We start from the raw sequence: 23,141 nt of genomic DNA, 5'->3' as shown, positions 1-23,141 counted from the left end.
TGCTTCGGGGCCCGACAGTTTATTTTCAAGTTAGTTAAATATCGATGTCTTACTGTTCAGGGCCCCTTCACAGCAGCGGTCTTAATGTTCCCTTGCTAATGTGCTCTAATCTTACTGTATATACTAAAGTCTCCTGATGTGTCTGGGATTCGAACCCACAACCTCCAATGTATCAGTGTATCAGAGGCAAAGCATTAACCCTCACAGCCATAAAGAAGGCATTGCAACTGACTGAAAAAATTTGACACTTCTACTGTTATAGCTGGCTAAGTGTACATCTATACACATGACAGCTGCCCCAACACACCCAGCACTGCTATATCTCTATATGACAGCTATCCCAGCACACTCAGCTCTGCTATATCTCTATATATGAGCAGCTGTCATGTGTATAGATGTACACTTAGCCAGCTATAACAGTAGAAGTCTCATAATTTTTCAGTCAGCAGCAAGGCACCTGTTATGGTCTTGAGGGTAGGTGCTCTGCCTCTGATACAGAAGTTTGTGGGTTCAAATCCCAGCAGAAACCTTTTCTGAAATACAAGCAGTGACTCCATATATGGACATACAGGGAGGGACACAGGAAGAGGCTGCATCGCATCGCTGACATGGTGAAAAAAGATCCCTCCCAAGTAGAAGTGTTTATTTATTTTTTTTTTAATACCCGACTGTTACTGCCATGGGGGGAGCGGGGGTGGGGGCACTTGATACTGGCACATGGGGGGGAGGGGGGTTGGCACCTGACCTGATACTGGCACCTGGGGGGGGGGGGGGGGTTGGCACCTGATACTGGCACATGGGGGGGGGGGGAGAGAGGCACCTGATACTGTGGATGGCACTGTTCAGGGGAGGGGGATCTGTGGATGGCACTATTTAGGGGAGGGGGATCTGTGGATGGCACTATTTAGGGGAGAGGGATCTGTGGATGGCACTATTTAGGGGAGAGGGATCTGTGGATGGCACTATTTAGGGGAGGGGGGATCTGTTGATGGCACTATTTAGGGGAGGGGGGGATCTGTGGATGGCACTATTTAGGGGAGGGGGGATCTGTTGATGGCACTATTTAGGGGAGGGGGATCTGTGTATGGCACTATTTAGGGGAGGGGGATCTGTGGATGGCACCATTTAGGGGAGAGGGATCTGTGGATGGCACTATTTAGGGGAGAGGGATCTGTGGATGGCACTATTTAGGGGAGGGGGATCTGTGGATGGCACTATTTAGGGGAGGGGGATCTGTGGATGGCACTATTTAGGGGAGAGGGATCTGTGGATGGCACTATTTAGGGGAGAGGGATCTGTGGATGGCACTATTTAGGGGAGGGGGGATCTGTTGATGGCACTATTTAGGGGAGGGGGGGATCTGTGGATGGCACTATTTAGGGGAGGGGGGATCTGTTGATGGCACTATTTAGGGGAGGGGGATCTGTGTATGGCACTATTTAGGGGAGGGGGATCTGTGGATGGCACCATTTAGGGGAGAGGGATCTGTGGATGGCACTATTTAGGGGAGAGGGATCTGTGGATGGCACTATTTAGGGGAGGGGGATCTGTGGATGGCACTATTTAGGGGAGGGGGGATCTGTGTATGGCACTGTTTAGGGGAGGGGGATCTGTGGATGGCACTATTTAGGGGAGGGGGGATCTGTGGATGGCACTATTTAGGGGAGGGGGATCTGTGGATGGCACTATTTAGGGGAGGGGGATCTGTGTATGGCACTGTTTAGGGGAGGGGGATCTGTGGATGGCACTATTTAGGGGAGGGGTGATCTGTGGATGGCACTATTTAGGGGAGGGGGGATCTGTGGATGGCACTATTTAGGGGAGGGGGGATCTGTGGATGGCACTATTTAGGGGAGGGGGGATCTGTGGATGGCACTATTTAGGGGAGGGGGGATCTGTGTATGGCACTATTTAGGGGAGGGGGGATCTGTGTATGGCACTATTTAGGGGAGGGGGATCTGTGGATGGCACTATTTAGGGGAGGGGGATCTGTGGATGGCACTATTTAGGGGAGGGGGATCTGTGGATGGCACAGAGGGGGGGGGCCCATAATTTTTTTTTGCTATGGGGCCCATGCATTTCTAGCTACGCCCCTGCTTCAGACATGGTTTTCCTAATGAATTTTACATTTCCCATCATGCCTGGCTTTACAGAGACTGATATAGGGGGGTGTAGTCTCATCTCACCATACTCACCTGCGCTGTGTAATGGCAGCCATGACAGATTACTGACACACCTGCAGCCCTGTCAAACTGCATGGTCTTCAGGTTCTCCTATGTGGTGCAGCTTGAGCTTGTCTGCCCTCTCTCCAGTTATATCTCTTCCCTGTCAGCTCCTACTGCAGGAGATAGGGAGACCAGTATGAAGCTACTTCTCATACAACTACATTGGAGAGTCAGCCCACACAGATAATACAGGAAGTGTGTATGTCAGAAGGTTTATATAACTGCAGCAAATTACTGTATAGAATAACCTACTATATATCTGTATTCCTGGTCCTCTAGATATAGTAGGGGAAGGCATTATATTTTTACCAGAATACAGGGATATACAGAGAGAGAGGGGGCCGGGGCCTGAGAGCTACCAGGAGGGATTTGATTGGTGATTATGTTATTCTGTAGTTCATGGGAAATCAGTCACAGGAAGAGCCTGAGTTCCTGTTTACTCATTTGATCAAGCTCTGGACGGCTGGTCAGATTTGAGATCAAATGACCAGGTTCCCATAATGAAAAGGTTCAAAATGTATGGATGCAACTGAGTTAGGGCTCTTTCACACTTGCGTTGTTCTGTTCCGGCATAGAGTTCCGTCGTCGGGGCTCTATGCCGGAAGAATCCTGATCAGGATTATCCCCATGCATTCTGAATGGAGAGAAATCCGTTCAGGATGCATCAGGATGTCTTCAGTTCCGGAACGGAACGTTTTTTGGCCGGAGAAAATACCGCAGCATGCTGCGCTTTTTGCTCCGGCCAAAAATCCTGAAGACTTGCCGCAAGGCCGGATCCGGAATTAATGCCCATTGAAAGGCATTAATCCGGATCCGGCCTTAAGCTAAACGTTGTTTCGGCGCATTACCGGATCCGACCGACGTTTAGCTTTTTCTGAATGGTTACCATGGCTGCCAGGACACTAAAGTAGTGTAGTGTAGTGGGGAGCGGGGGAGCAGTATACTTACCGTCCGTGCGGCTCCCGGGGCGCTTCAGAGTGACGTCAGGGCGCCCCACGCGCATGGATGACGTGATCCCATGGATCACATCATCCATGCGCATGGGGCGCTCTGACGTCATTCTGGAGCGCCCCGGGAGCCGCACGGACTGTAAGTATACTGCTCCCCCGCTCCCCACTACTACTATGGCAACCAGGACTTTAATAGCGTCCTGGGTGCCATAGTAACACTGAACGCATTTTGAAGACGGATCCGTCTTCAAATGCTTTCAGTTCACTTGCGGTGTTACGGATCCGGCGGGCACCTCCGGCAAATGGAGTGCACGACGGATCTGGACAACGCAAGTGTGAAAGAGGCCTTAGGTGTAACAGATTACTGGTGGTGAGTTAGTAATATATGTAAAATAAAAAAAATAGATAACACGGGCATTGAGATGTGAGAAATGGCCCCTTATGGAACAAAAAACCTGATCGGATGTTAGGGGTGTGAAAGTGAGGTCATTGTTTACTAACTGTGCACATCCAAGATGTGGATATCTGACATCTGGTTACTGTATTAATCAGAGTGTGCTTGAGATTTTTACTGTGTTTACACCATCATGGTTTTTCAGAATGCTGGTGTCTCAAAGTATGCCAAATGTTTCAGTATGTTCTCCTTAACCCCTTAGTGACCAAGCCTGTTTGGGCCTTAATGACCAAGCCAGATTTTGGAAATCTGGCATATGTCACTTTAGCAGAGAATAACTTTGTAAAGGTTTTGCACATCAAAGTAATTCTGACATTGTTTTCTCGTGACATATTGTACTTTACTTAGGTGGTAAAATTTTACCGATACAATATGCAGATCTTTATTTAAAAACGTAACAATCTATGAAAATTAGTAAACATTTGCATATTTTCCTATTTTCAACTGCAATATTTCACATACATACATAAATACTATTCAATATTTTTTATCAGAAATATATTTCCCCATCTTTACTTTCTTTTGGCTGCACTTACAAAAAACTTTTATTTATTTTTTATTTAGAAGGCTTACCATTTTAGCATCAATTTTAAATTTTTTGAACTACATATTTTTTTCTGCAACAAGCCAATTTTTCAGAGGCTTATAAGTGTCAGAATAATAGAATAGAATAATAATAGAATAAAGTGACCCATTTTGAAAACTAGACCCCTTAACGTATTCATCTATGGGTGTAAAGTTTTTTTTGACCCCCTAGTTTTTTAAAGAAAATAATGCTAAGAAGGTGAAAAAAAAATTATTTTAATTTTTTACACAAAAGTGTCAATTTAAAGACAGTTTTATTTTCTACAGATCACATGAAAATGAAGAAGTACACACCAAAATGTCTCACCCCATTAATCCTGTCTTCAGAAATATCCCCATTGTGGCCCTAATTTTATGTCTTAACACACAGCCGGGCCCAAACATAAAGGAGCACCCAGTGGCTTTCAGAACACAAAATTTGCTTGAAAATGTTTTAGGCCCCATTGCACACTTGTAATGGCGTTGAGCTGCCAAAACAATAGAAAACCCCCAAAAATGACCCCATTTTGAAAACTACACCCCTAAGGTATTCATCTAGGGGTGTAGTGAGCTTTTAGACCCCCTAGTTTTTTGTAGAAATTAATGCTAAGCAGGCGGGAAAAAAATATTTTAGTTTTTACACAAAAGTCTCAATTTAAATACAGTTTTGTTTCTACAGGGAACATGAAAATGAAGAAGTACACCCTAAAATGTATTGCCCCTTTTCTCCTTGGGCCTTGTCCGAGAGGTCTACACCTCCCATAATTGTATTATAATCTGTTACACAGACCGGTTTGTGTTTGTCAGCAGTAGCCCCCCTCTCCCTAACTGCTACAGTCGTGTCTGCGTTCACGGTGGTGAGCATGTAGACATCCTTCCTGTCCTTCCACTTCACTGCAAGCAGCTGGTCACTTGCAAGGGCGAAGGATGTTCCTCTCTCCAAACACTTGGACACCAGCGGTTGTGGGTATCCCAGTCTATTTTTACGGACTGTCCCACAAGCCCCTATGTTTGTAGCATGGATGGATTTATAAAGGGGTATGCTGGTATAAAATTATCAGTGTACACTTGGTACCCTTTGTGTCGGAATGGCGCCAATAGATCCCACACCTTATATAATTTTGCCCCATATCTGGCACGCTTGGAGGGAATAAACTGACGGAAGGAAAGGCGGCCTTTAAAACTAAAAAGGGATTTATCAACGGATATATTTTTATCGGGGGTATATAATTTTAAGAATAAATCCCTAAGGAGGGAAATAAGGGGTCTCAATTTATTTAGGCGGTCGTAGGCTGGGTCAGTTCTGGGGGGGGACTTGGAAATTGTCAGAAAAATGCATAAACCGCAAATGGGCTTCATAGCAATTTTGGGACATAACTGCTGCAAACACAGGAGCTGAGTGGACAGTACTCGCAGCCTAATAGGATCGGACAGATGGCTTTTTTACAATGTCCATGTCCAGGGTAAGCCCCAAATTTTTTTTCATTTCAGAGACACTTGTGGGAGTCCACCGTCTTATATAAATAGACGTGGGCTTTTGTACAGCAAATTGTGTGGTGTACAGATTAGTCTGCTGCACAATTAATTCCAGAACTTTATCGTCCACAAATAAATGAAAAAAATCATAAGGGGTAAAATTGGTGACGTCCACATTAATTTGGGAAGTAGATTAAAATTGGGGTACTTGGGGTGGTAAATATTGAAGCAGGAATCCACGTAGTAGAAGGGACGGGACTGCTGGGTGGTGAATGCGATGAGGTGGCGACTTCTACCACCATAGGGCTATAGGGTCTGGGGATGGACGCGGAGCTAGAGTCCCTGCTATCGGAAAATATTTCTGCCTCTGAAGCGGTGTCGGATTCAGAGTTTTCAGAGCATAGAAATTCATATGCCTGCTCTGCACTATACTGTATAATCTTTGAGCCATTTTTATTTATTTTTTACTAAAAAGCTCAGAATAAAAAAAAATTATTATATATATCCCACCCTAAAAATTTAAAGTAAATGTTCGCTAGCGTCAGTAGTGTTGCGTCCACTGACCATCAGTTATGGACGGACCCTAACAGATGCCCACTGACCGACTAACAGATGGACAGTGACAGATGCCCACTGACTGACTAACAGATGGACAGTGACAGATGCCCACTGACCGACTAACAGATGGACAGTGACAGATGCCCACTGACCGACTAACAGATGGACAGTGACAGATGCCCACTGACCGACTAACAGATGGACAGTGACAGATGCCCACTGACCGACTAACAGATGGACAGTGACAGATGCCCACTGACCGACTAACAGATGGACAGTGACAGATGCCCACTGACCGACTAACAGATGGACAGTGACAGATGCCCACTGACCGACTAACAGACGGACAGTAAGAGATGGCCTCTGACCGCTAGTAACACACGGTCCCTAATTGACACCTAATGGCGACCGCCCACTGACCGACTGTAACAGGCGCTTAGTGACGCCCACTACCGCCAGTTATGGACAGACAGTTTATAAATAGATTTTTCTTTTTTCCACAGTAAATCGCACAGCCAGGACAGAAGTCTGATCTCTCTCTCCTCACAGAACAAATGCACTGAAGGGAGAGAGAAGCACAGCCCATGTCCTGGCTGTGTTAGTAAATATAATGGATGTGATCTCCATGATAGGTTTATCATGGAGATCACATGATCAGGGACCAATAGTAATGGTCCCTGATGGTTACTGTGCTGAAGGCAGATCTTCAGCACAGTAACCATCAGGGACCATTACTATTGGTCCCTGATCATGTGATCTCCATGATAAACCTATCATGGAGATCACATGATCAGGGACCAATAGTAATGGTCCCTGATGGTTACTGTGCTAAAGGCAGATCTTCAGCACAGTAACCAGTGCGCATGTCTTTTTGTTTTTTTATTCTATGGGGGGGGGGGCTCGGGACCCAGCTTTCCCTTATGGGGAAGCTGGGGGACCCGATCCTTGCACTTGAGACTTTCTCCCTCCTCTGTTAAGCTGCAGGAATTTTCGGTGACCCCCGTGATGCACTGTATCACAGCAATCACGTGATCAGAGACCGCTTGTCGGGGTCTCTGATCACTACCCCCAGCCCTCAGCTACCTCCGCCACTGTAAAAAGGCGGCGCTTCAGCCCAAGGCCCCTTAGTGACCGCCGTAAAAATACCTATGGGTGGTCACTAAGGGGTTAATAGTTTGAAATTAGTTAGTAAAATCGTACATTTACGTCCAGCTCAGCTCATTATCTTGCAAAATTGATCCAGAAGAAGGCAAAAAAAACTAATGAAGTAGAAGACATCTTCCTTATTTTAGGGGAAATAATTCCCTAGCTCTGCTATGTCTGCCTTGTTCACAGGAGCCTATAACTGTACACAGTACTCCATGTGTGGTCTGACTAGTGATGTGGCAGGACTATGTTCTCATCATGTCCCTTTTGATGCACCCCATAATCTCATTGGCCTTGGCAGCAGCTGCCTGACATTGGTTTCTACAACTTAGGGTACTTTCACACTAGTGACAAGGAACTCCGGCAGGCTGTTCAGACGGGTGCCCCCGGACTACCTCTCCGGCCCCATTGACTATAATGTGGGCGGGCTGGAGTTCCGGCGGCAGCTCGGCAAATATGCCAAGAGGAAGCTGGAATAAAACTACGACATGTCTCCGGCCTGCCCCCATATAGTCAATGGGGCCGGAGCGATAGTCCGGGGGCACGCATGCACTAGCGGCAGCATGGATCCGACAGGCTGTTCACCCACCTGAACAGCCTGCCGGAGTTCCTTGCCGCTAGTGTGAAACTAGCCTTAGTTTTCTGTTCACTAAAATTCCTAATTCCTTTTCCATGTTAGTGTTAGGGGTCATGCCATTTTTGCGGTTTGCCCTCTATAGAACAATCCTATCCTTGTCCGTTTTTTTTACGGGTGCCACGGAATGGAGCTAATCATAGGACTTTCACCTGAGCAAGTAGTTATACATGGTGTATAGTCCACACTTTATTTGGATTCTAGAGATTTTCCTCAAAAATTGGTCTTGGTAAGCCAATCCTACAAATTTGTCTGCCTTTTCCTTTAGTCTAGTGTTACAGTGCTCCTCATTAGAAACAATACATTTGATTCGTATAGAATATGGAAGACATTTTTCTGTTGGGTGGATGGCAGCTATCAAATTTTAATAGACTATTTTTATCAGTAAAACATTTAGACGCAGGCACATTAATAAATCTGGGCCAATATGTCCAAATTGTCAGGTCTATGATCACCTTGTACAGTACTTTAATAATTCCACTATTTGCTGACTCTTGGTGCCTTGTATTTTCGTCAGATACAGGAAATGATGATGTTAATTTTGGCAGCTGTTGTAATCTGTACCCTCCTTTTAAACAACAGTTGCTTGGATTCTTTTCACTACAGTCATCTTACAGAAAAAATACCCTTGAGTGCCTTGCTTCTTGGGAAAATACTTTGTGTGTAAACACCCACTACCCACGTCACCCCCTTCCCTACATATATAGATGCAGCTGTCAAGCAGTGGACTGCAGAACCCTCTCTGTGGCACTGCGCCTTGTGTGTTATTTAACCAGTTGTGAGCAGAAATGTCCCAACCACAGGTGAGTAAGATATAACATCTATCTATCTATCTATCTATCTATCTATCTATCTATCTATCTATCTATCTATCTATCTCATATCTATCCATTATCTATCTATCTACAGTATCTATCTATCTATCTATCTATCTATCTATCTATCTATCTCATATCTATCCATTATCTATCTATCTATTTTAACTAGCTGCTGTGTATTGCTTTCTCTTAGTAACTGCTATTATACTATATGATGTAAAATGCATATACTTTTTATATTGTTTTTCTACTTGATTTATTATTATATTTTTGTGGCTTTACAACTCCTACTGTTGTGGATTAACTTAATTTTTGACTCTGATCTTGTACTCCACTTTTTTGTGATTTCTGAGTGGTGCAGATGTATATAATCATATAATATATACAGAGGTGTAGCTAGGCTTTCCTGCCCCTGGGGCAAGGATTCAGATTTGTGCCCCTTCACAGTTAAGCCCACCTTTGTGCCCCTCTACATTAGTTATGCCCTTCTTTGTGCTCCTTCACGGTAGTTACATTCTCCTTGTGGCCCCTCACTGTAGTTATGCCCACCTTTGTGCTCGTCACAGTAGTTGTGCCCCTCACAGTGGTTATGCCCATCTTTGTGACCACAGTAGTTACGCCCACCTTTGTGCCCATCACAGTAGTTATGCCCATCTTTGTACCCCCTCACAGTAGTTATTTCCATATTTGTGCCTCTCACTGTAGGTAGGCCCATCTTTGTGCCCTTCTCTGTAGGTATGCCCACTTTTGTGCCCCCCTCCCTATAGTTATGCCCACTTCTGTAGCAATACTATGTGCGGTCTGAGCGGGAAGCGCCAGAGCTCAGCAGAACAGTGAAGCAGGGAGTGGACGGCTCCTTGCTTCACTATGCAAATGAACTGCCCCATGGTGAAAGAAACCCCTCTGCACCAGGGGCACGTGCCACGTCTGCCCATCCCCTCGCTACGCCCCTGATATATAATTGTTATCGGTGAATATAGACTTGTAACATACAGACAAATTACAACTATGCATTAACTAATAATGTTTTATCAGTTCAATAAATAATGATTGAATCCAAACTTCACTTGAAATATTTATCATCATGTTTTCTGCTGTTACCACCGTAAGACATTCCCATCACGTCATACTTCTTACGGCCTAATAGAAAATAATTTTATAGTCCTACTATATCTCCATGTTACTCTGATCTTACATGGAGGTACATGGGAGTTATTTCCTTACAGATTTCCTAGTGAGAATGCTGTGCATCATGGAAGCACCCATAGTGCAGTCTGTACTCTGCTATATGGCTTTGTTGCTGTATGCATTACCACTATGTTGTTTCATGGACACCTGTTTAAGTTTCAGCAGTCCCTATTTGTCATGGAGAAAAATTATAGAAAACATTGGTGCAGATTTACTAACCCTGTAGATGGTGTCCAGCTGTCTAGACCTGCACCAGATTTATCCCAGGGGCTCAGGCTGGACGTTAAATGTAATGCAGGGATAGGCACTTTTCTCTGACTCTATTCCATCTATAGGTTGGCTTACCGGGAGACAGATTTTTATGCCAGAATTATGCCAAAATATTTGCGCAAAATGGTGCATCTTAAGACCTGACTCAATAAAGTAATCGTGTCACTTATTGCACAAAGTGATTGCCCTAATTGAGACGTTTTTCAAGCTGTGACCGCAAAAAAAAAAGATTTGAAAGCTATACAGTACATTAAAGGGGTATTCCGGTTATGTAAAGTTACACAGGCTGTTTCAGGAACTCCCATAGAAATAACTGGAATGGCTGCACGCATGCCTGACTGGCTGCTCCGTTTATTTCCGGGGGCTCCAGGGGGTACAGGGTCCCCATTTTTGTGATCAGTGGTAGGACCAGCTGTAGGACCCCACCAATCAAATTGTTATAATAGGGATAACTTTACATCACCGGAATACCCCGTCCAATGTACCACAAAATGGCACTTTAACAAAAATTCTAATCATTCTGCAACAAACAGAAAAAGCTATGGCTTTTGAAATGCAGAATTTAAACCATGAAAAAAAATCTCTGCATCCTGAAGTCTAAACTATGCCACATCCTTAAAGGGGTTTCCAGGATTTTGATATTGATGACCTATTCTCAGGCTAGGCCATGAATATCAGATCAGGGGTCCGACACCCCGCCGATCAGCTGATTCTTTGTAGCTTCCTTGTTTTATTGTACAGTGGACGGAGATGGGGTTACTAGCTACGTCCACTACACAATGGCAGAGCTGTGTAGATCCGCAACCGACTTCAAGCACTGGAGCTACTGCAGAACAGCTGATCAGGGGAGAGTCAGACCCCCAACAATCTGCTATTTATGGCCTCCTAAGGATAGGCCCATAAAATGAAAATTCTGGACAACCCCCTTCAGTGGTTGAGGTACGTAACTTTTACAGTTGATAGATGGTCCACTCCAAATAGTCATATTCTGAATTCTAACAGCTAGGAAATTGAAAGAGCATTTAGAGAAATTACTAAAGTATGGGAGACTGACAAGGGGGCTATAACTTAAGGATGGGCAGCAAAATGACAATCAACTTCTCAGCATAGCTACTTTGCTGACTAAAGTCTGTATTCCCAGGCTTTGATATAGGCTGAACTGTTTGATGAGACTCTTGGTGGAATAGACATTTTCAAGGTGACCTCATGACTCACTGTGCCCAAATTAGAAGTGGTTGTCATCTGTGCCACTCTTCATGCTCAGAAGTGTGACAACAAAATCTCCAGATCTTTATTCAGAGACGAGAGTCACTGTCCGTTTACAGAGACGTTCCGTGACAGCTCTGGAGAGTATAACCCCCCCACAGAAATTTCTGTTGCATGCCATAATAGTTTTGTAAAGGGTGAGTGGTTTCTGTTATCCAGCAACATGCAGATTTCTCTTCTTGTATTTATACTGCAGTCACTCACTTTATGTAAACGCATTGGGTTAGTTGAATTGAGGCCCTGGCTGCATCGTTTTATCAGAATATTAGTCGATGTCATTTATCTATATTATGTATGTAACAGTATATCCCCTATTGCGTTTTCATCTATTCATCCAATAAATAGTAATATTAGCATATAACTTATTTGAAGACCTGTACATTACTAGTTTTGGGATACGGTGTGGACTGAGTTCCATTTTTTTTACACCTTGAACCTGGTGTCGACCATAGACTGTGTGACTCACAAACTTAAAGTGGTTGGCCACTTTTATTTTTTGGTAAACTCCTCCTCCTGGGCAGACCTGCAAAGGAAAAAATATCTGCTCCCTGCCACGGGATCCCGGCTCTTTCACTCCCCTGCCTCACCTGTCTACAACTTATACCACACAAAAAAATACGGTGACACAAAGGCAAATTATGCCTTTCCTATGGACTAACCATTCCTTTAGACTGGCCAGCGATACACTGAGAGCATTAATATGGCTTGATGCTTCCAAAATTGCATTTGTATTATGCTGCTACACAATTTGTATATGCCCTTTAGTGGATAAGAGTGGATTCTAGTAAGCCAGTGGTAGTTCTGGAAGTTCCATGGGTGGGTTTATATATACTGTAGCTAGCCATTCACATGAGACAAGAGTTGGCCGGAATGATCACAAACAATTATTTGCTATGGCTGATGACCTACTCTTGTCTGTCGAAAATGTAGTCGGGCACGCTGGAAAATTTCAGCTGTAATAATTCACTTGATCATTTGTCATTATATAGATGGACCAGGTAGTCAGTCATTTAAAAAAATGAACTCCCTGGTTGGCCAGTTTAGTCTGGCATGTTGCTGGTGGGATTGTTAGTATGAACGATTGGGCCAATCTTTGACAAGTGACTCACAAATCTAGAGTATCAAGGAGGTGGGTTGTAACAGTTTGATAAGAGTTTATCTATAGTAAGTGTTTATGAGCTGTCAGGAGTTCAGAGATAAGGACTACACATCAGCTGTAAGAACAGCTCACTGATGGATTCACTGTAAAGTAGAAAGGAACGGTCTGCTGATACACTGAATGTGAATATTGTAGAGCTGTTGAAAATAAAGTCCAATTAATAAAACAACTTTTAGCTAAAGGTTTGGAAAATACATTGATAAAATATTGTCACTGAAAATGTTTATAGCCTTTAAAGTTCATTTACATGGGCAGATTATTGGACCGATTATTGGCACGTGCAATTGTGCTACCAATTACTCAACAAACAAGCTTGTTTGCATCATTTATGCAGCACATAAAATCATCGTTTGTCGGCAGCATATCGACCTGTGTAAACAGGGATGAGCCGCTAATAAACAATGAATCTGCATAGAAATAAACGATCATAGTAACTATTCATTCTGGTACAGAGGAGAAGATCTGTGGCATGTACAGTAAATGCTATTTGGCCATTCCTGAGCTTTGCCCTGTGCATTGTTCCATGTAACTGGGCCTTTCCATCACACCTTCATCTATCAAAATAGTGGGGAATAGGGGGGGATGTAGTTGATACTAATGCAATGGTTGATGCTGCACTTGCATTAGGCATCATTCAAACTGATTTTGAACAGCAGAGAGATGAACCGCTCATCATCCATAGTCATTCTCCTTAGATTGTAGTTCTAGGCAGCAATGCCATTCATTACAAGTCATAGATGGATCTCTGCATAGGTGTCTGAAAAGGCAGAGCGAGCAAGTGAATTTTTATGAGAGGACAATATTGGCATGTCCATATCTGACTTTATGCTTTGTGCCATTATGTATGGACTTCCAAGTCACACTGCCAACACACCCAAGCAATGCCCCACTTTAAATTTAAAAAAAATTATTCCAAAGAGACTTGGCGATCGGAGCAACAGGGTCTAGGATACAAATATTAATTTTAGAAACTTGTTTTATACACTGTATAACAATAAGAGCCAACCAAGAGTATCTCAGAAAAGGAGGACACCCCCAAGACACTCTGGCTCTTTGAAACAGATTAAACCTTGTCTCCAGCGATCCAACAATTTACCCATGTTGGAATTTAAATTTCTCAAAAGCTAAATCTAAAGGAGGTTTTTATTTTACTAACCCTGTAGGTTACGAAAATAACAGTAAATGTGTACTACCAAAAAAGCAGGCACAGGGCAAGATGCCACTGCATGTTGCCAAAATGGTTGTGTTGGTTTGTGAGGATGTTGTTTTAGGAAGGTGCTGGAGTGAGTGGTTGTGGGCGGGCGATATGGAAATAATAAGGAAATGGGAGAGGTTCAAAGAAGCTAACTGGTCAGCGTGGAATAGGCAGGGTATAGGAGATACAAAGGGGTGATCAATTGGAGGGTTTAATCAGTACAAGATATCAGTTTAAGGAAATGGCTGTGGACATTGGGTCAAGTTGGCTGCAAAGTTTGGTTGAGGTACCACAATTTAAGCCAGGCTCCTCTTAGATGTATAGTTCCTTGTATACAAAAATGGCTTTCTGCCAGACCTTGCATTCTGGTGTTTTTCTGTCTGGGTTAATGTCTGAGGTGGTAATATTTGTGAGAGTTTAGCACATGTGTTCTTTATGGCCTGTACTGGATGGTAAAGGGACTTCATATGCACTGTATGCACTGATGGTGCCTACCATAATGGGGAGGTGACTTGACTTTAGAGCTTTGGCAGAGATACAGGCACCTTAAGGCCTCTTTCACACGAGCGTGACGGATTGGCTCCAGATGTGTTCAGTGAAACTCGCACCATTTTGCAAGCAGGTTCAGTCAGTTTTGTCTGCAAATGCGTTCAGTTTTTTCCGTGCGGGTGCAATGAGTTTTGATGCGTTTTTCACGCGCGTGATAAAAAACTGAAGGTTTACAAACATCTCTTAGCAACCACCAGTGAAAAACTCATTGCATCCACACTTGCTTTCGGATGCAATTAGTTTTTCACTGAAGCCCCATTCACTTCTATGGGGCTAGGACTGCTTGAAAAACGCAGAATATAGAACATGCTGCGTTTTTCACGTAACACAGAATTGATGCATGAAAAAAAACGCTCATGTACACAGACCCATTGAAGTGAAAGGGTCAAGATTCAGTGCGAGTGCTATGCGTTCACGTCACGCATTGCACCCGTGCGGAAAACTCGCTCATGTGAAAGGGGCCTAAGAGGAAGGGATCACTGTATACTACATGGGATTACAGTGGAATCAATAATTTTTCAACAAACCTGAAAATAGTTACAGATATCCCATTAAGAAGTTTCAAAAAAGTTGTTTTGCAATGAAGACCATAACATTCCAGTAGAAGTGTGGGACATGTAACTAGACAAATTCTTCTTTTTTTTTCATCAGATTTGTAAAAAAAAAATTAGGATTTTGGAAAATGTCATCTGGAAAATCACATGCACTTAAAAACAAAAAAAAATAAGTGGGACATTTATCAAATCTGCTACTTCAGTTTTGTGGTGTAAAAATGTTGCAAGTGATGTCCGCATGTGACATTTGGTGCACAGTTTTGAAACATTTGGTCAGATTTTGCAATATTTGGTGAGCTTCACCACTTTTAGAAGTGGAGTGATAAGTAGGTCAGGATTTCAGATTAGAACACCTTTAACCACTGTAAGGGATCGCCTTTCTTTCAGAGGGTCGCAATGGCATAGTTCTTCAGGAGACCAGGATTAAGGTCCAAACAACGCTTTTATTTGGCACCAGCACAAACGTAAATTATACAAAATAAACACTTCCAATCTAGACACTTGCTAATACAAAATAACGTATCCCCGACTCACCTAAAGAGCCCTGTTCCCACACGGAAATCAAATGCGGCTTTCCTAAGACAAATAGTCCAGCAGCCTCCAGGCTGTGCAAATACGAATCCCTTTAGGGTATTGTGGTCCAGCAGTCCTCCCGACTCTGGCCTTGTGACCCTTGTGCCGCAGGCGTCACTGCGTTTCCCAAATTACAGGCTGTCACTTAGCCTCGTGATTCCTCAGCCTACCCGGCTGAGACCACTATAAACCTTTGCAGGTCTCTGTTCCTGGATAACACTCCCCCCTGACTGACACCCTGGGAGGTGCTTTATCTCAGTCTGATTATCGCAGACCTCACCTGCGATCCTTTCTGGACCAAGGGAACACCCATCCTGGAAGGGTGTGGATTGGAAGATCCCACTTCCAGTCCTATCTGCCAATCCAACTAAAATCCAGCCCAGAATATACCAAAAACAACCTTGTCTCAGAAACCTACATGCTGCTATTGCATCCTGGATTTTAGCTATCCCACCCAGCAGAGGTATCTGAGTGGGATATACACACCTTCCCGCACTGTCCACCTTATCACACCACCTAACTGTTTTGCTAAAGCTCAGCTCTGGCTGTGGGAGAAGTGGAAGAGGGGATGTGCAGGGGCTGCTTTAGCTGCTGCTATGTCCTGATTGGTAGCAGCTAGAAACATGAGCCTGGTCTTGTTTGAAAGCTGGCATTCCAAAATGACAACATTACTCTAAGATAAGCAGGCAATATCACTGTTAGAAATCGAGTCGGGAATAATTGCAGGTAAAACCTGCTTTTACTTTCACTTTCAGCTGCATTCACTGCATCCCGATTTCTAACAGTGATACCTTCCCATGTAGTGAAAATAATGCTGTCATTCTGGTATTGTTTGAAAGCTTGGAATGCCATATCTCAACCCCCACCCCAACTGGTTAACACTGCAGACTGCTAGCAATTCATTAATAACCTCTAGTAAAAATAATAAAGGAATGGCACAAAATAGAGACATACTGTAAGAATATATGCGCCAGAATTATTATTTCATGGCGAATGCATGAAGCTATTAAAACAGGCATATCATTCAAAGGAGAAGTGACAGGTCCTCTTTAAGTCTCATTTATGATGTGTGACTTTTTAAAAAGTCGCATCTCCACACCAGGCAACTCGTTGGTGTACTTTTACAAACAAAATTGCACACATTGCACTTGTGCCAAATACATAATTACTGTGCGCCATTTAATAAATTTGGCGCAACCTCATAAAAGAGTACAGACAGACTTAAAATTGACTCCAAAACCATCACAAATGATAAAATCCCCCCCTTAAAATGTAACAGAGAATAAAATCTTTTTTAGCATTATTTTAGACTTCTTACATGCACAAAGTTTAGCCAACTGATTTGCTGTTCAAAATTTCTACAACTCTTGATTTTTTAACTCTGATTTTACTAATAGGGTATTTAAAAATTCCTTTTCTCATCCAGAAACCCCTTTGAAAGCATCAAGGAAATTTAATAGCTTATCTTGGAAATGTAGAAGATTGAAATTGGTGGTGGCTGCTCTCCTATATAGCCTATGATATGGTGCTACAAGTCCAGGGAGAGGACACCCTACCTCTCAAGATAAAATAGAACTGGAAAAAAAGGTGTGTGGACGAGCACTCTACCAATTGACACACATTTATTTGAGAAATTGATATGATTAGCTAGCAATATAAAATTGATAATACAATTCAATAAAATAGTACAATAAAATACAATGATACAGCCACAATGGGGTGAATGGTTATACTCAATGATATACAATGTCCAATAATCCTGTGACAAAAGTGATATAAAGGCCTATATGTCCATAGGAGTCCAATGAGGCCCTAATAAATAGGAATAGTGTAAGTATAACTCCACAAGTTCCGGCAATCTACCAGTATTAGTGTATCAGGTATTAGTCCCGTAACATACAGTGTTGTTGATAGAATAGAGATGGACTTGCCGGCTTTTTAGCCGCTTACCTCCCCTTCGTATATAACTTCAGTCCTGCGGTTTGTTCGGACTGGATAAGTGGGGCTCGTCAGTGCGGCGTCTCCCGTCACTGTATTCAATGACCGGGCTTACCTCTTCATGTGGATAATGTACTTTGTTCTTGCAGTGCGGGTACAGCACGTGGAACGTCCCGGTTAGTATGAAGGGCCGGCGTCTCACAATGCTATGCGTTGGTATCCGCGTCGGATACTTGCGGAGTAGCACTTACGTCACTTCCTGTGGATTCCGGTAGTGACGAATATTGCGTCCGATGGTTCCAAGCTGCAATTTTCGAATATTTAGTGTTGCAGATATCAAAGTCCTTTTTGCATGGCCATGCAATTGAAGAAGTATCGACAGGTATATGGCGTGAAACCCAGACGCGTTTCGGGAGTTGTCACTCTCCCACTGAGGAAGGGAGAGTGACAACTCCCGAAACGCGTCTGGGTTTCACGCCATATACCTGTCGATACTTCTTCAATTGCATGGCCATGCAAAAAGGACTTTGATATCTGCAACACTAAATATTCGAAAATTGCAGCTTGGAACCATCGGACGCAATATTCGTCACTACCGGAATCCACAGGAAGTGACGTAAGTGCTACTCCGCAAGTATCCGACGCGGATACCAACGCATAGCATTGTGAGACGCCGGCCCTTCATACTAACCGGGACGTTCCACGTGCTGTACCCGCACTGCAAGAACAAAGTACATTATCCACATGAAGAGGTAAGCCCGGTCATTGAATACAGTGACGGGAGACGCCGCACTGACGAGCCCCACTTATCCAGTCCGAACAAACCGCAGGACTGAAGTTATATACGAAGGGGAGGTAAGCGGCTGAAAAGCCGGCAAGTCCATCTCTATTCTATCAACAACACTGTATGTTACGGGACTAATACCTGATACACTAATACTGGTAGATTGCCGGAACTTGTGGAGTTATACTTACACTATTCCTATTTATTAGGGCCTCATTGGACTCCTATGGACATATAGGCCTTTATATCACTTTTGTCACAGGATTATTGGACATTGTATATCATTGAGTATAACCATTCACCCCATTGTGGCTGTATCATTGTATTTTATTGTACTATTTTATTGAATTGTATTATCAATTTTATATTGCTAGCTAATCATATCAATTTCTCAAATAAATGTGTGTCAATTGGTAGAGTGCTCGTCCACACACCTTTTTTTCCAGTTCTATCTTGGAAATGTATTATACTGTATTTATATCCTTCGTAAGGAATAAAAAGAAATATTACCATTATTATTTGAATGCGAAAAGATGGTACTTTTAATATTTTTACCTTCATACCTTCTCTGAAAGGAAATTTACTATTTATAGACATAAGTAAAGAAGGAGCAGAGATTTTCCAGCACCTTGTATGAAGTGTAGAGAGGTTCCAAGGTTCGTTCAGCCTTTGGTTGATTTTTAACAGGAGGATAGAACCCATTTATAACTGTGGCATTATTTGTTGGAAGTGTATGTCTTGTTTAGGAGATGATTCAGAGTAAGGGCTCGTTCACACAACCGTGTGAAGCCCGTGCCCGTGCTGTGGACAGCAAATTGCGGTCCGCAATGCACGGGCACCGACCATGGCCCAGCCGCATGGGGATCGTGGACCCATTCACGAAACTGAACCCCAGAAAACACTCTGTAGTGCTTCCGTTCCGCACCATTCCGCATCTCCGGATTTGCGGATCCATTGAATGGGTCCGCATCCGTAATGCGGAATGCACACGGAACGGTGCCCGTGTATTGCGGATCCGCAAATGCGGCAACGGGCAGCACACGTTCGTGTGAACGAGCCCTAATGAAGACTTCAGAACACTCTAAGAGCTGCTTTGTGTTACTTTTATTCTGTAACCGTATTTATAGAAGCATGGTAACAAGATGGCAGCTTTGTAAAATATGCAGGCTACTAGGTTTAAATTGCTGATTATACAGTATATACGCAGCGTGGGACTGGCCCACCATAGGATTCTCTGGTAGGCCCCAGCTGAATTTGGAGTTGCCTTTGGAGCCACTAGGGTCTGTTTCTTTGATTCTAAATCTATAAGACTATACTGATTATATATGAGTTATAGGCCTTGAGAATAATTTTCTCTGGTGGGCCCAAGGAACCCCAGTCCAACCCTGTATATATGGTTCTACTTTTTTCCAGGATGCCCCAATTAAAAAGAAGAGGCCAAAGGTGAAGGAGGAAGATCTCAAAGGAGCCAAAGATAAGCTTGGGAAACAAACTCCAATCAAATCCAAGACATACCAAGTTATGAAGGAGTGTGGTGAGTATGGACCATGTGTACATCAAGATATAGTGGGAAAAATAAGTATTTGATACACTGGCGATTTTGTTTTGTTCATATGTTCATATATTACATGCCCAATTTTAGGTAATTGGGTCTTGCCTAGGATTATGACAAGGATTAGCGCAGAATTTTTTTGTTTTGGAGGGGGTAGGTGATTTATTGTGTATTTTCTTTTTCAATTTCATTTATAAATTTTTTTTTACTTTTTTTATTTTCATGGTCTGTTATTTCACAGTCAGAAAAGACATTTTTTTTTATATTTTACTTTTCCACAGTAACTCAGTTGCACGCTGATCACTTGATTAGCTGACTAAAGAAGTCCACTCCATACATATACTGTGGTGTGGGCTCTATTGATATGTACATATGTAGCCAGATACTGCCATTCACCTCCAGACCCCACTGACTACACTCATGCCGGAAACTGGCCAGATCCCCACTGGATGCCATTATAGTCAATGAGGTCCGGCGGTGAATGGCAGTATCCATCTATGCCGGATACAGTGAATTTCAGTAGTTTGTTCCTTTACTGGAACAGACTATTATATCAGGTAGTGCAGATGTCAACGTACCCTTAGAGAAATTTAGGCTAGGTTCACCTCGTTTTTTTTCCATCCTGTTGAAATGTCCGGTTTTTTCAAGCATGTAAGAATGTCAAACAGCATGGTGAAACAGAATGCCTATCCTGCAGTCATTGCACAAAATAAAGGATCCATTGTGGCAAAATCTGCTACTTTTTAGTTTTTTTCCGACACCCTTGCCGCTTTTCCAAAAGGTTCGCAGGAGGAGGTGGCCCAACCTATTTAACATGTGTGCACATTACACCAGCAATCTACTCCAGCCCTTGACTGCAATAGATTTCTCATGCATGAACAGTAGAAGATACAACAAATTCTTTAGAGGTGTGCACCTCTTAATAAATTGCTCGGATGTTAATCCAACAGTGTGTGACATGCCAGTCTTTAGTAAATGACCTCCATTACCTTTAGGGCTTGTTCACACAAACGTAAGGGCTCCGTGCCCGTGCTGTGGACCGCAATTCAATGGGGTTCGCGACCCGTCCGTTCTGCAAAAAGATCTTTTTGCGAAACGGAAGCACGGAACACCACAGAAGCATTCCGTAGTGCTTCTGTCGGGTTCCGTTCCATGCATCTGTTCCGCACCGCATCTGCGGATTTGCGGACCCATTCAATGCACACGGCTGGTGACCCATGTATTGCGGAACCACCGTATCAGGCCCGCAGCACCGAGCCCTTACGTTCGTGTGAACAAGCCCTTAGGGTCCATTCACACGTCCGTAGTGTATTGCGGATCCGCAATACACCTGGCCGGCACCCCTATAGAAATGCCTATTCTTGTCCGCGGACAAGAATAGGACATGTTCTATTTTCTTCTGGAGCCGCGGACCGGAAGATCGGGGGCGCGCTCCGGAAATGCGGATGCGGACAGCACACTGTGTGCTGTCCGCATCCATTCCTGCCCCATAGAGAATGAATGGGTCCGCACCCATTCCGCAGAATTGCGGAACGGGTGCGGACACATTCACGTACGCGTGAATGGACCCTTAGATGAAAAGTTAAGAATTTTGAAGAATGAGCTGTACTACTGTCACTTTAGGTGTCCTGTTCATTATTGATTTTGTGTAACTTGTCTTGGTGTTCATTTGTAGAACAATCTGGATGCACCGCTCCATCCGTCTTCAGTCAAGTCAGAACAGGAACAGAGACGGCCTTTGATAAGGAAAAGCCAGCACCAGCAAAAAGTGTGTTTGGATGATGCTTTATGGAATGGACCGTGTGCAAAGTCTTACATTCTACAGTTTTCTACCAGTTGCATTTGAAATAGCTTGTGGTGTATGGATATAAATGCAAATTCCTTCTTTGTAGCCTTGAGGCTATCTCTTTCCATGGCCTCCAAACGCCTCTTGCACATGACCGTATGGCTTTTTCAGTATTTTGCGGTCCGCAAAAAACATGGATGACGTCCGTGTGCATTCCGTTTTTTGCGGAACGGAACAGCTGGCCCCTGATAGAACAGTACGATCCTTGTCAGTTATGCGGACAATAATAGGACATGTTCTATCTTTGAACGGAAATGCGGAAACGGAAGGCATACGGAGTACCTTCTGTTTTTTTTTTGCGGATTCATTGAAATGAACGGTTCCGTATACGGTACGCGAAAAACGGAACGGAAACAGAAAAAATAAAAAACGTTTGTGTGCAAGAGGCCTAAGATTGTGTTTGAGAAAATGGTTCCTATATAAGTATCAGCTATGAAATGAGGTGTCAAAGTCTCTTAGGATAACATATATACCGTAAATCAATTTAAAGGGTTGTACAGGATTAGAAAAACATAGCGGCTTTCTTACAAAAACAGCACCACACCTGTCCACAGGTTGTATCTAGTATTGCCGCTCAGCTCCCCGGAAGTCAATTGGGCTGAGCTGTAATACCAGCCACAACCTGTGGACAGGGATGGCACTGTTTTTTTTTTTTAATACAATACAGCCCCTTTAAAGGTTGTCTGCTCCAAGCTGTGCTAAATACTGTGTAAGCGCAAAATATGGAAATATTGTTTAGACCACAGATCGGCTCCTGGTGCAAAGGTACTACCAATGCCAGAGTTGCGATGTAGCATAATTGGAACCATTGCCCCTAGCAGCAAATGTGATGACTAATGTCATTCTGTAAGCAGTAAACATGAATCTGGAAACTGATTGCTAAGGACAATTTAAACAACTCCACTTTGCGCTACTTTACACAAGTTGGGCGAAGCTCACATCTGTGATACTGTATTCTGGTAGCTTGTTCCGGCAGAGGAGCAGACTACTGGAATTAGTTTCCGGCTTAGCCAGACACCACTGAGGCATACCGGATCCCTATTCACTATAATGGGATCTGTTTGGTTTCCGGCGTGAATGCAGGCTTTCTGCTGGAAACAAAATACAAGAAAGCTGGAATTCTCGCTGGACACCAAACGATCCTATTACAGTGAATGTGGATTCGGCTGGCTAGGTTATGCCAGATATGGCAAATCCAGTGCTCTGCTGGAAAAGACCGGATGTGGATGTAGCTTAAGCCTTAGGCCCCTTGCAGACGAGCGTGTCCGGATGCGTTGCGAATGCGTTCAGTGAAAAATGCTCGATTTCGCAGGCAAAGTCATTCCGTTTTTATCGCGCGGGTGCAATGTGTTTTGATGCGTTTTGAACGCGCGTGATAAAAAACTGAATGTATACAAACAACATCTCTTAGCAACCATCCGTGAAAAGCGCATCGCATCTGC

At 43.5% G+C, this 23,141-nt stretch overlaps 1 protein-coding gene across 1 annotated transcript; it reads left to right on the top strand.

Annotated features, from left to right (window-relative positions):
* The first annotated feature begins 8,653 nt into the window (after window positions 1–8,653).
* On the top strand, window positions 8,654–21,898 carry MUSTN1 (musculoskeletal, embryonic nuclear protein 1). Its single transcript, XM_040408350.1, has 3 exons — window positions 8,654–8,810; window positions 19,715–19,835; window positions 21,529–21,898. The coding sequence occupies exons 1-3, from the start codon at window positions 8,796–8,798 to the stop codon at window positions 21,633–21,635; spliced, it is 243 nt and encodes an 80-aa protein (XP_040264284.1). The 5' UTR covers window positions 8,654–8,795; the 3' UTR covers window positions 21,636–21,898.
* Window positions 21,899–23,141: the final 1,243 nt, after the last annotated feature.

The sequence above is a fragment of the Bufo bufo genome, chromosome 9 (assembly GCF_905171765.1).
Source record: "Bufo bufo chromosome 9, aBufBuf1.1, whole genome shotgun sequence".
NCBI classification, from domain to species: Eukaryota; Metazoa; Chordata; class Amphibia; order Anura; family Bufonidae; genus Bufo; species Bufo bufo.
The sequence above is the reverse complement of the archived record's forward strand: the minus strand, read 5'-3'. Positions and strand labels throughout refer to the sequence as shown.